This window comes from Dipodomys ordii, unplaced genomic scaffold, assembly GCF_000151885.1.
Source record: "Dipodomys ordii isolate 6190 unplaced genomic scaffold, Dord_2.0 Scaffold29, whole genome shotgun sequence".
Taxonomy (NCBI): Eukaryota; Metazoa; Chordata; class Mammalia; order Rodentia; family Heteromyidae; genus Dipodomys; species Dipodomys ordii.
In genome coordinates this window covers 3,439,553-3,452,772 of record NW_012267245.1, presented here as the reverse complement: position 1 = coordinate 3,452,772, position 13,220 = coordinate 3,439,553, and the positions used below count along the sequence as shown (strand labels likewise).

Below are 13,220 nucleotides of genomic sequence, written 5' to 3'. Positions count from 1 at the left end.
TTGAGCCACAGCACCACTTCCAGCTTTTTCTGCTTATGTGGTGCTGAGGAATTGAACCCAGGGCCTCATGCATGCAAGGCAAGCACTCTACCACTGGGCCACCTTCCCAGCCCCCAGGAGCAGTCATTTCAAGCACACCAAACCGTCTCTACCCTTTGTATTGCCATGGGCACATCTCCCAATCTGCTCTAGCAACCATAAGCCCAGCTGAGCCTATGCACTGAGCCAGACTTGTGCTTTCTAGAGGAGGATCCAGGCTGGAGTCACACCTCATGCCTGTGCCTAGTAGAAGGAACAGAAGAACAGATAAGTAATTAGGATGGAAGGCACAAATGCTATAACCAAGGCCCTTGTGCTTGTTGAGTAAAGGAGAGGAGAGGTGAATCGGAAGAGTCTCCTAGGAACGCCTAGAGAAGTCTGCATTTATGCTGGGCTGTTAGGCCCATCCAGCTGAGGTCTGGAAGGATAGAGTAGTTTGGAGAACTTAGGCATTTGACTTCATGAAATTGAGGGCAGAGATTGAGATATCCAAGTCCCCATGCATTCGTTGCCTGTGCAAGATGCTTGTTTCTTACAAAGTACCGATCATTTATTGTTTCCCTTTCTTCCCGGTCACGTTATTAGTGTCCTGTCAAGCAAAATATTTTGTGCCTAACACTGGATTTGATGCTTTATTGAATTTAACTCTTAGTTGGCCCTACAAGTTAGGACTTGATCCATTTTACAGATGAGTAAACAGGGTAAGTAAAACTTGACCAGTACCATACAGATGGTAAATTGCGGCAGTCTAGAAGTAGAACTTGGCTGGTACCATTCAGTGTTAAATGATGGTGGCCCAGGGTTACTGCCCAAGCAAGTGTGTCCAGTGCTCCCAGTGCTCCCAAGTACTTTCTAAGTACAGTCTCACTGGTCAATTGTATGTATGCTTGTGTGTGTGTGTGTGTGTGTGTATACACATGGGTCTTAAGGCTTGAACTAAGGACCTGGGCACTATCCCTCAGTTTTATGCTCAAGGCTAGTGCTCTACCACATTGAGCTATATCACCATTTCCAGCTTTTTGGTTAATTGGAGGTTAGAGTCTCATGGACTTTCTTGTTCAGGCTGACTTTAAACCCGATCTCAGCCTCCTGAGTAGCTAGGTGCGAGCCACTGATCACCTGGCTTGTATATTTGCTTTTTAAAAGAAAACAAAAGCATTTTTTGGTATAGTGCTTTATGCATTAGTCAATTCAACTCTTACCCATACCTGTAAAACTATATACATTGTATATTACAGTCATAAGAGGCGGCCCTGGATTGATTCCCTGTTAACACCAAATAAATACATATTATACCAAATAGATGTATATATTATATATGTATATCTCAAATAATGTTACTCATACAAGATTTTCATCCTATGTAATTACTTTAGAACCCAAGTGAAACAGAACTATTGTGGTAAAATTCCTATTTGGAGTTTGCTTTAATAGCATTATTCTCATCATAGGGAAAGAGACTTGTAGTGGCCTCCCCTCCTCCACTAAAGCCCATATTGCGCTTTACAGCTATGGAACGCAGTTCTGAAAAGGCCTTTCCCCTTCTGTGAGATGCTCTCCACAGTGGCTTCTTAGGTAGTTTACATGAACTACTTTGCTTAATAAGACATCGCCTTGGCAGGGGTTGTATCTCTGGTACTCTTGTTCAAATACTGGGTTCTCCCCCGCTACGTTTCATTACACTTTTGGATTTTGTTCTTGTTTTTGTTTTTAAGGAACGAGATGGGCCCAGGTGAATGTCATTGTAACATTGGAAGTTCAAGGATAGCCTAATGCCAGCTCTGTGTGGAGCTAATTTCCCAGCACAGATGATGGCACCTGCTGTAGATAGATAACCCCCCCAGTGAGGGTTAACTTGGGAAGATTACAGAGTCGCCTGTTGTTGCAGAACAGACTACCCAAAGAACTAGTGGTTTAAAACAACCATTTACCTTTCCTTGAGTCTGCTTCCTGATCTGGGCAGGCCTTTTTGATCTCAGCTGGGCTCCCTCAGGTATCTCTGGTCATTTGGCCAGTTTGCTGGGAGCCAGCCTGATCACACCTTAGAGGCCCAAGAGTGAGCAAGCCCAGCTATGCATGGAAACGGGAAATGTACGCAGTTTTCAAGCTTACGCTTGCAGCACATCTGCTAATGTTCTGTTGGCCAAAGAGTGATGAGATCATGCGCAGGGCCAGTGGGAAGGGAACTACTGAATTGCAGGAGAAGCCAGTAAATTGGGGGCATTAAATCCAAATACGATTAGTCTCCCAGTCAGGACCCCTCAATCTCAAAGAAAGCCTTCAGTCTTATATTTCTGGGTTTGATTTGTCCTAGGAGGGAAATAAACAGACCAAGTACTGACTGTGCTGGGCCTACGCTCCAGCATGTGCAGGGCTAGGCACTTCACCGGCTTTTGCAGCCACCCTCACAACAGCTCTGCAAGGTAGGTGGGCATCTCCATCACAGTTAAATAACTTGCTCAAGGTCATCTGGCTGATTGTGGTGGAGCTGAGATTAGAATGCATGACTCCACCATCCCTCCTGCCTCCTCCTCGGAGCACCAGGGTCTGGTGCACCTATCCACCAATTTTCAATTGAGCTGGTGCTTCTTTAACAAAAAAAAAAAAATATATATATATATATATACACACACACACACACACACACAATTTATATACATACATATCTAGATAGAGAGAAGGAAAGCATGAGGTGGGTGGCTCACACCTGTATTCCTAGCTTCTTAGGAGGCTGAGATCTTGAGGCCCATAGTTCGAAGCCAGTGGGAGTAGGAAATTCTAGGAGACTCTTATCTCCAATAAGCCACTCAGAAAAAACAGGAGGTGGTGCTGTGGCTTAAGTGGTAAAGTGCTAGTTTTGAGCAAAAGAAGTTCAGGGACAGTGCCAGGCCCTGATTTCAAGCCTTAGGACCAGGAGGGGAAAATTTATATAATATATATATATGTATATATATATGTACACACATACATAGATACATACACACATATTTACTAGTTCTACAAACTTCAAACCATTTCTGTAATCCTAAAGAAGTGTGCACATTCTCCCAAACTGCATTGACTCAAGGCATCTTTTCCTCCCATAGGGTTTTGACCTTTCCTAGACATCCCAGACAGGAAAGAACCATCTTTTTTTTTTTTGCCAGTGCTAGGGCTTGAACTCAGGACCTGGGCCCTGTTCCTGAGCTTCATTTCCTTAAGGCTAGCACTCTACCACTTGAGCCATAGCTCTGCTTCTGGCTTTTTCTTTTTACCAAAGAATTGAATCCAAACCCAGCACCGGTGGCTCACGCCTGTCATCCTAGCTACTCAGGAGGCTGAGATCTGAGGATCATGGTTCAAAGCCAGCCCGGGCAGGAGAGTCTGTGAGACTCTTATCTCCAATAAACCACTAGAAAACCAGCATTGGCGCTGTGGCTCAAGGGGTAGAGCGCTCGCCTTGAGCTGAAGAGCTGAGGGACAGCTCCCAGGCCCAGAATTCAAGCCCCATGGCTGACAAAAAAAAAAAAAAAAGAATTGAATCCAGGGCGTCATGCATGCTAAGGGCAAGCACTCTACCACTAGGCCACATTCCCAGCTCATCCATCTGTTTTTTTTTTTTTTTTTTAGTTCCTTGAGACCTGGGGATATCTGGGCATTAGGGCATCTGGGCATGAGCTTTGGAGTCAGACTCAATAAGGTTCAGCCACTCACCAGCTCTGTAACCCTGAGCAACTGATTTAACATCTTGAAGTCTTTATCTAAAAATAAGTTAAAAATGCAAGTAAGAACACCTTGTTTTGCAGAGCTGCTTCAAGGACTGAAACTAAATTGTGTTGATGAAGTGCCTAACGTAGTGCCTGGCACATAATAAGGGGTATTCTGGACACCACTGGCATTTCTCTAAGGAAAACCTCCCCCACCCCCCCGCCCCCGCCCCCGGGAAACCCCATGTCTGTCTGTTGAACAGGTTCCCCCTACCTCCAGCCAGTCTGTGCAGACTTGCTGCCTGCTGTGTCATCGAGAACGCAAAGGCTGGGAAGAAGGCCCTTCACAAAACGGACTGGTATTGCAGGGTGAGAAGCTGCCCCCTGACTTCATGCCAAAGCTCGTCAAGAATCTCCTAGGCGAGATGCCCCTGTGGGTTTGCCAGAGTTGCCGGAAGAGCATGGAAGAAGACGAAAGGCAGACGGGTCGAGAACACGCAGTGGCGGTAGGTAACTGCTGCTGAGAGGGTCCCTCCGTGCACGGCTGCGTGGACCCAGCCTTTGCAGCTTTGGTTCCAATGAAGGGAAGGAGAAACCCCTCAGCACAAGATGCTCCCCTCCCCCCCTCCCCGCCCATAGATACCCATCGACTGCCATCCTGGCCCCTGGTCACCTGGCCGCCCGCAAGTCTGTGACAGTTGGGAAGGCAGCCAGAGAGCAAAGGTGACGAGTTGGAAATGTAGCCCAGTCAGTTGCATCTCATAGCTGGGAGCTTGGCAGTCCGCCTTCCCATGAACTGCGGCCAGGCCCTCTCTTGCCAAGGACGGTTCTATTTATGTAGTGCCCATTCTGGGGCTTGAACTCAGGGCCACACACTCTCTTTTTTTTGCTTAAGGCTGGCACTCCTTATGACTTGAATCACAGCGCCACTTGCAGCTTTTTGGAGGTTAATTGGGGATCAGTCTCACTGACTTTGCTGAGGGGGATGGCTTAGAACTCTGATCCTCAGATCTTAGCCTCCAGAGATAGAGCTAGGGCTATCGGCATGAGCCATCGGTGTCAACCCCAGGATCATTTTACCTCCAAGATTCCTGGTGTAAAGACATCATTCTTGTTCTTCCCACTCCCCAGAGGCCCATGTTCACAGGAAGGCTTAGCTGTACGTCCATGGAACTGAGCTCACCACAGCCCCTCCCTGCACAGGCCTGACTCTTGCTTGAACTTCAGCCTGGGTTGCTCTAGTTGTGCTTTGGCAACAGCACAAGAGCCTGGAGGACAGAGTGTACGAGAGGGATAAACGGAGGCAGCAAAGGGTCAGCTTCACTATTTGACATGAGTCCTTTTCTTCCTCCTTTCCAGATCTCCTTGTCACACTCATCTTGCAAGTCACAGTCCTGTGGGGGTGACTCTCATTCTTCCTCCTCGTCCTCTTCATCATCCTCATCTTCCTCTTCCTCCTCCTGCCATGGGAACTCAGGGGACTGGGATCCCAGCTCGTTCCTGTCGGCACATAAGCTCTCGGGGCTGTGGAACTCCCCGCACACAGCGGGGGCCATGCCAGGCAGCTCCCTTGGGAGTCCCGCCATCCCCGGTGAGTCTCTAAGCTCGGGAGAGAGGTGCCTCCTCGGTGTAGGCGGCTGCATTTCCTTCTCATCAGGGATCGGTTATTTAGATAATAAAGCCTGGAGCTTTCTGATGCAGCAGGAGAACCTAGGCCTTGACTGTCTCTGTGAAGCAGCTCCCCTGAACTGTGAAGTTAAATAGTGCTTGCAGGGAGAAGGTTGCCTGGGCTTCTTTGGCTCTCATAGCAGAAGGGCCCGTAGGACTTAGGTCACTAACACTTGCTCTGCAGCATGATGGATAGCCTATTTTCCCCACCTGAGGGGTGGGGAAGAACTAACTCGATCTCCACCAGAGACTGGCAGTGTCAGCTGCCCTACTGATGAGAGTTGGAAGCTGTAGAAGCCTTTTTTGGACTCTAGGCTATTCCTCAGAGACCCAGAGAAAAATCCCTTGAATTCCCAAATTATGACATGAATATGAATGACTGTCCTACCTCTAAATGGAGACACAGAGTTCTTTTTTTTTTTTTTTTTTAAATTCTGGGCCTGAGCACTGTTCCTCAACTCAAGGCGAGCGCTCTACCTCTTGAGCCACTGAGCCACTTCTGGTTTTCTGGTCATTATTTGGAGGTAAGAGTCTCCAGGGACTTTCCTGCCTGGGCTAGCTTTGAACCTCGATCCTCAGATCTCAGCCTCCTAAGTAGCTAGGATGACAGGCGTGAGCCACCGGCACCTGGCCAGAGTTCTTCAATGGTTTTGGCCCCAGAATTAGATGAGTTGAGCAGTCTGTAATTCTAGCTACTTCGGTCTATGAGGCAGAGTGTCATCAGAACCTTTCCCCAGTTCCCCTCTGAAATCTGTGGCCTTCTGAGAGTCAGGCATCAACTGGTTTCTGGTCTCCATGTCCCAGAACAGAGCCGAGGCCTCCTGCAGCTCCTGTCCCAGGCCTGAGAAGTGCCTGTGAACCGTCAGGTCCTGGGCAGACCCAGAGAACAGAGAGCATGTCAATTTGCTGGTGGTGCTATAGCAGAGAGGCCTGTGGCCCTACTCAGGGCCAGCATCCCCAGTGCCTTCTCCCTGAGGCCTGGTCTCTTCACACCTGTCCAGATAAGCTGCTGCCCGCACTGATTCCCAGGCTGAGAGGCTGTGTGTGTGCTCCAATCACACTAAGCGGGGCCCCATGGCAGTGAGCCCGCGGGCTTCTCGGTTCTGACCTCTCTCTCTCCACTCCACCCACAGGTGAGGCTTTCCCCATCTCGGAGCACCACCAGCATTCAGACCTCACTGTTCCCCCTAACAGCCCCACGGGCCACGCCCCACAGCCAGTGTCTCTCCTCCCTTCTCATCCTGGCTCCTTTGGCTCACCGCACCACCCGCACCTGCTCCCCAACACCCCAGCGACATCTTTCCCTGCCCAGGCTTCAGAGTGCCCTGTGTCTGCTGCCACTGCCCCCCACCCCCCAGGGCCGTGTCAAAGTCCCCACTTACCCTCCACTAGCATGCCCCTCCTGAAGATGCCTCCACCATTCTCGGGGTGCAGCGGGCACTGCAGCGGGCACTGCAGCGGGCCTCTTCTCCCACCGCCGAGCTCCCAGCCACTCCCTAGCACTCACAGGTAAGTGAACGGTGTGCAGGGCCCCAGGCCACTACAACTAGAGACTGGGAAAACTTTGACCAAGGGGGCCTTTGGGGTAGAAGTGAAAAAGTAGATTGTGCTAGGGTAGGCTTAATGGTAGAGCACAGATTTAGCCTGTCAAGGACCTTGGTTCAGTCCCTAGCACCAAAAAATTAAACAAAGGATGGCATATTTTTCTTTCTCGACCACCTATGCCACACCTCTAGCTTTTCTTGATTAATGAGAGATATAAGAGTCTCATGAACTTTTCCGCCCAAGCTGGCTCTGAATCTTATTCTTCAGATCTCAGCCTCCTGAGTAGCTACAATTACTTACAGGTGTGAACCATCCATTCCTACCACTGTTTTCCCAATTAGAAAAGAATTGGTTTTTCAGCTGGCCACCGGTGGCTCACGCCTGTCATCCTAGCTATTCAGGAGGCTGAGATCTGAGGATCACGGTTCAAAGCCAGCCCGGGGAGGGAAGGCTATGAGACTCTGATCTCCAATAAACCACCAGAAAACCAGAAGTGGGGCTGTGGCTCAAGTGGTAGAGCGCTCGCCTTGAGCTGAAGAGCTGAGGGACAGTGCCAGGCCCAGAGTTCAAGCCCCACGACTGACCAAAAAAAAAAAAAATTGGTTTTTCAGCTTGAAACAGTTCAGAAGTGTATGTCCTCACAACTGAAAGATAAACTTCTAACCTTGTGATCTTGTTTAGTTTTTTTTTTTTGTTGTTAATTGTTTTCTTTTTTGCTTGGTCTTGGGGCTTGGACTTAGGGCATGAGACACTGTTCCTGAGCTCTTTTGCTCAAGATTAGTGCCCTACCACTTTGAGCCACAATTCTACTTCTGTTTTTTTGGTGGTTAATTAGACATGAGTCTCATGGACTTTTCCTGTTCTGGCTGGCCTCAAACTGTGATTCTCAGATCTTAGCCTCCTGGGTAGTTAGGGTTACAGGTGTGAGCCACCAGGACATGTATTGTGATTTTTTTTTGGGGGGGTCAGATTCTGTGTATAAATGACATGCTCCAATCTGTGTATGGTAATTGTGTGTGTGTGTAGCAATTTTTTTGTTTTGAGATAGTCTTGCTATAAAGCCTAAGCTGGCCATGAATGATCTGAGTGCTAAGATCATAGGTATTCCCTGCCTTCCTCTCCAGTCCCTGCCAGCTGCTGCAGCAATTATCTCTCTCTTCTTTTCTTTTTTCTGTGTATGTGGTACTGGGGAATCAAACCCAGGGTTTCATGCATGCTAGGCAAGCACTCTTCCACTAAGCCCTGCAGCAATTATCTTTAAATACATTGTGATCATCTCTCCAGTTAAAAAAACTTTCTGTTGGCCATGTAACATCTTACCATATGGCTCTGGCCTAATTTATTTATTTTCTCCTATTCCTGGACATTTAATCACGTCCAGACTTTGTATGTGTGTACCGGTCCTGGAGCTTGAACTCGGCCTAAGCATTGTCCTTGAACTTCTTTTGTCTTAGACTAGCGCTCTACCACTTGAGTCACAGCTCTACTTCCAGTTTTCTGAGTGGTTTATTGGAGATAAGAGTCTCACTGACTTTTTTTTTTTTTTTTTGGTCGGTCGTGGGGCCTGGGCGCTGTCCCTCAGCTCTTCAGCTCAAGGCGAGTACCCTACCACTTGAGTCACAGCGCCACTTCCAGCTTTTTCTGCTTTATGTGGTGCTGAGGAATCGAACCCAGAGCCTCATGCATGTAAAGACAAGCGCTCTACCACTGAGCCACTTTCCCAGCCCCATCTCATGAGGTTTTTTTTTGCCCAGGCCGGCTTCAAGCTGTGATCCTCCAATCTCAGCCTGTTGAGTAGCTAGGATTACAGGGGTGAGCCACCAGTGCCTGGCTGGGAAAGATGTTTGATTTTTTAGTTGTGTGCAGGGATTTGGGGCCAATGTGGAGTTTATGTGTACAATGCATGGTGATTGGTGTCACTCCTTCCATCCTTTTCCTCCCACCCCATCTCTTCCAACCCTGCCTGTCCCCTCCTTTCTTCCTTCCATTTCCCGATGTGTGGTATTATGACTATTATGACTATATTCAAGTATGTGACGATATTTGAATATTGTTAGTAGTAGTATATGACTACTCACCCACCATTCCTCTATCCATACATTCACCCCTAATCCCCACTTTCCTTAAATAGGACATGTTTCAGCTGCCTGGCATTCATTTTGGCATACTGTCAGTTAATTGTTCAAAGGAGTTAAACCATGGGACTCTACCCCTGTGTATTAACATATTTTACTGTTTGATCACCCATTTATTTATTGTGGTCAGTCGTGGGGCTTGAACTTGGGCTTGGATACTGTCCCTCTGCTCTTCAGCTCAAGGCAAGCGCTCTACTGTTTGAACCACAGCGCCACTTCCGGCTTTCTAGTGGTTTATTGGAGATAAGAGTCTCATGGACTTTCCTGCCCGGGCTGGCTTTGAACCGTGATCCTCAGATCTCAGCCTCCTGAGTAGCTAGGATTACAGGCATGAGCCACCGGTGCCCGGCTAACCATTTATTTTTTAAAACCCTGCCCCAACCTTTCTGTCCTTTCCCACAGAAGAGGGTAACATTAGCCTTCCCCAAGAACTTGGTTTCCACATGACTTAATATTCCTGCCTCCTTCCACCCATGCCTCAGCCCCATCCTGCAGCCGCCCTTCAGCCGTTGCTGGCCCCTAGGGCTCTAGTTCTTTCCAGCTCCAATTCTGGGACCTGTCAGCCTGTGTCTCATACACTGGGAGAATTTTTTTTTTCCAGTTCTGGGACTTGAACTCAGGGCCTGGGCACTGTCCCTAAGCTGCTTTTGCCATGATGCCACTTCTGGCTTTTTCTCCTTCTGTGGTACTGAGGAATCGAGCCCAGGGCCTCATGCATGCAAGGCAAGCGCTCTACCACTAAGCCACCTTCCCAGCCCATGGAACATGTTTTATGTAACAGCCCCTAGTGCTTTCCAGAATCCAGAGGTAGGACTGTGGAAGGGAGAAAGCACAGACACAGGCTAGCATCCTGCCACCTGTTGGCCCGAGCTGTGAGCGCTTCAAAACACCTCTTTTTGCAGGACTGGTATTTGCTGAGTACAGAGCTGGCACAGGCAATAGCTCTTACAATCTCTAGGCCATGAGACCTATTGACCCATTTATTATTAGGGTCAGCCCAGGCTGGTCTTGAACTCTGTCTTCCTACCTTAGCTTCTTAGTCCTGGAATTACAGACACTGTGCTGACTCATTTGCTTCCCCCCCCCCTCAATTTAGAGCCCCTGGTTAAGGAAGTACTGAGGTCATTAAGACCTTAGAAAGTAGACACAGACACTCACCTCATTAACGGCACCTGCGTGTGTCCCCCTGGGGGCGCTGTTAGCTTGCTGATGAGTTTGGACCCTACTTACTGAGTAACTGCTATGTTCAAGGTTGTCCTTATAGGTACAGTGATCATCAAATCGAAGTGGTATAGCCTCTTAGCCTTGGATGGTACAATCTAGTGACAAATGACAGACAGACCATTATATTAGCACACGAGGTATCCATCCATATGATGCCCTGAGCAGTGGGCCCTTTGTAGGTACTGGCAGAGCAGGCATCCAGAAAGCTTTCCAGAGGGGCGGCCTTTGTGTTTGGATGGCCCTGAGGGACTGGCAGAGGGTTGTTGCCCTTGGTGTTGTGAGTGGCCCTGGCATGGTGGGGAAAGGCAGGGTGGCTTGTGCCAGCACCCCTCACCCTCACACCTGGGCCTGTCTTCTTCCCCTACAGCAGGGACCCCGGGTGCAAGGGGCACAAATTTGCACACAGTGGCCTAGCCTGCCAGCTGCCCCAGCCCTGTGAGGCCGACGAGGGGCTGGGCGAGGAAGAGGATAGCAGCTCTGAGCGAAGCTCCTGCACCTCATCCTCCACCCACCAGCGAGACGGGAAGTTCTGTGATTGCTGCTACTGTGAGTTCTTCGGCCACAATGCGGTGAGTGAGCCCCCCCCGGGCCAGTGAGGGCTGGGGGCCAGCCCAGGTGAGCCAAGGAGCCCCACGCTCTTCCCCAGACGCCCCTCACTCCTGCCGATCGCCACTGCCCAGGGCCCGGCGAGCCCTCACACCTGCGCCGCTCACTCGAGCCTCACGCCACCTGTGTAAGGTCTGGGATTTTATTTTTATTTTTATTTTTTTTGGAACGCTTTGCTGCCTTTGCTCTTCTCGTGGTTTTCTCTTCAGATTGACTTTTTCTCCTTAGGCCAAAGGAAAGGAAGTGGCAGAGAGAGAGCTATGGTTCTGATGAGTATGTATACGTGTGTAAGCCCAGAGAAGTGAACACCTGTGCGTGCTGAAGGCAGAATGGAAGCGCAGAGTTTCTCAGGTCCCCAAGTGTGACAGCCAGCCGAGAGGGACAGGCCGTGAGCACAGATGGCGCCAGGAAGGAGGCTCAGATCAGAGTCCATGCGGCCTCTGGACAGGGGAAAAGCAGTTCAGAAGTCTCCTAAGGTGAAGAGGGAAGACAGGGCTCTCCGGTCAGGGCAGAGCAGTGGAGGATAGGAAAAATGGCAGTCGTGTGCTCCTTGTCACCTTTGAGCTCTGTTATCCGGCTTTTAGAGATGACAAAATGGAGGCTCACAAAGCCCCCGTGATTCGCCCAAGGTCATACAGCTTCTGAGTGACGAAAGCCAGCCTCAAACCGGCTTCCCTGGCTCCCCGGTCCGTGTTCCCCAAGCCATGTCCTGTCTGTCCCCCACCCCCACTCCCCCCCACCCCTCGCTCCCCCTCCTCCCCGTTCCTTTCAAGCCTCAGCTTGAGCCTGCTGAGGGCGAGGCCGTCTGGCCTTGGCGGATGGTAGAGAGAACGGCTGCCGGCTCCTCCTCACCACATCCGTGGTGCCCGCGGGTGGGGAGCTGCTGCGGGGGCTCCCAGGCCCGGGGTGTAATGTCAGCGCCTCCCCCTCCCCCAGCCGCCCGCTGCCCCGACGAGTCGGAATTATACCGAGATCCGGGAGAAGCTCCGCTCGAGGCTGACCAGGCGGAAAGAGGAGCTGCCCGTGAAGGGGGGCGCCCTGGGCGGGATCCCTGGGGAGCCCACCGTGGACCACCGAGATGTGGATGAGCTGCTGGAATTCATCAACAGCACGGAGCCCAAAGTCCCCAACAGCGCCAGGGCCGCCAAGCGGGCCCGGCACAAGCTGAAAAAGAAGGTGGGTGTGGGGGGGGAGCTCAGCTCTACCGCCTCTCCTCCCCTCGAGGAACCCCAAGCCCTGAGCCGTCCGGGGCGTGGATGGTGCTGGCCGCCAGAGGCCTTGGCGTGGCTCGCCGCGGCGGGGAAGGTCTGGATGAATTTGGGAAGCAGCAGGGGCAGGGAACCTGGGGCGAGTCCTTGGAGGAAAAGTCTCTGAGCCTCAAGTTTCTTGCCGGCCTCCTCCAAACCCAGGACTTGGAATCAGCAGCCATTTCCACAGATCCTGGGAGCCAAGGGGTGATGCACTGAAGTCCTCACCTGGGAGAAGCTGAGTCCAGTGAGGACACTGGCCCGTTAGCAGGTGTGGAGAACCAGGCTGAGGGCAGCCTCCTGGAGCTGGCTTAAGAGGCCGACTCCAGCTGAGTCGCGGGGCGCGAGGACAGATTCATCAGGAGGGCGCTGCTGGCCGCCGGCGCGGCGTGCCCCTCAGCACCTTGAGAAAGGCAAAAGATGACAACAGCAGAGGCAGGACGGACAGTGGGAACAAGGGACAGACAGCACAAGGCCAGGGGGAGCTGGAGCTGGATGCCTCAGGCAGGGGCTGAGCTGAGGGAGAGCTGGTTGAGGGAGGGAGGGAGGGGCTGGGGCAGAAGAGGGACGTGCGGAGAGCACAGGTGACAGGCCCGGGAGCGGATGGCAAGACAGGGCGATGGAAGCAGGGACATCTCCCAGGTGATGGCAAGGAAGATGGTGGCGCCTCTGACCGAGCGCAAGACTGGAAGCAGTCGGGGCACGGTGCCTCGGAGGCGTTCCCGGGAGACTGGGGCTGGAGGTGCGGGAATAGGAGTTACCAGCGCAGAGACGTAATGGAAGCCATGGGAATGAAGCAGTGCTCAGCACTGAGGACTGAACCCAGGGAGCTGTTCCCAGGCAGCCCTGCTGGATGGGCCTCCAGGGCTAGAGCGCTGGTCACCACCTGCGGCTTCATTACCTCTTCCCCTGCCTGCCTGCCTGCCCCCCAACTACGTCCGCACAGTGCCCCACTCGGGAGCCCAGCATCTGAAGAGATTTGGGGTTGACAGTCAGCTAGTTCATTTTTCTGGATGGTCAAACAGCCCAGCCCTAGTGATGTGGAAGGCAGAAGTGATTCTCCATGTCTT

General features: G+C 51.2%; 1 protein-coding gene across 8 annotated transcripts in view; it reads left to right on the top strand.

The window, feature by feature from the left end:
• Positions 1-13,220, top strand: part of Fam193b (family with sequence similarity 193, member B) — a 34,666-nt gene that overhangs the window by 12,343 nt on the left and 9,103 nt on the right. For 3 of the 8 annotated variants that reach the window (XM_013016059.1, XM_013016062.1, XM_013016060.1), the window contains exons 2-6: positions 3,989-4,231; positions 5,085-5,316; positions 6,527-6,902; positions 10,665-10,866; positions 11,840-12,079. In XM_013016059.1, coding sequence (XP_012871513.1) covers positions 4,118-4,231; positions 5,085-5,316; positions 6,527-6,902; positions 10,665-10,866; positions 11,840-12,079 — 1,164 coding nt within the window. In that variant the 5' untranslated portion in view covers positions 3,989-4,117. Of the gene's footprint in view, positions 1-1,774; positions 2,463-3,988; positions 4,232-5,084; positions 5,317-6,526; positions 6,903-10,664; positions 10,867-11,839; positions 12,080-13,220 lie in introns of those variants that run through there. The other 5 variants (XM_013016061.1, XM_013016057.1, XM_013016064.1 and 2 more) reach the window with 3 other exon arrangements.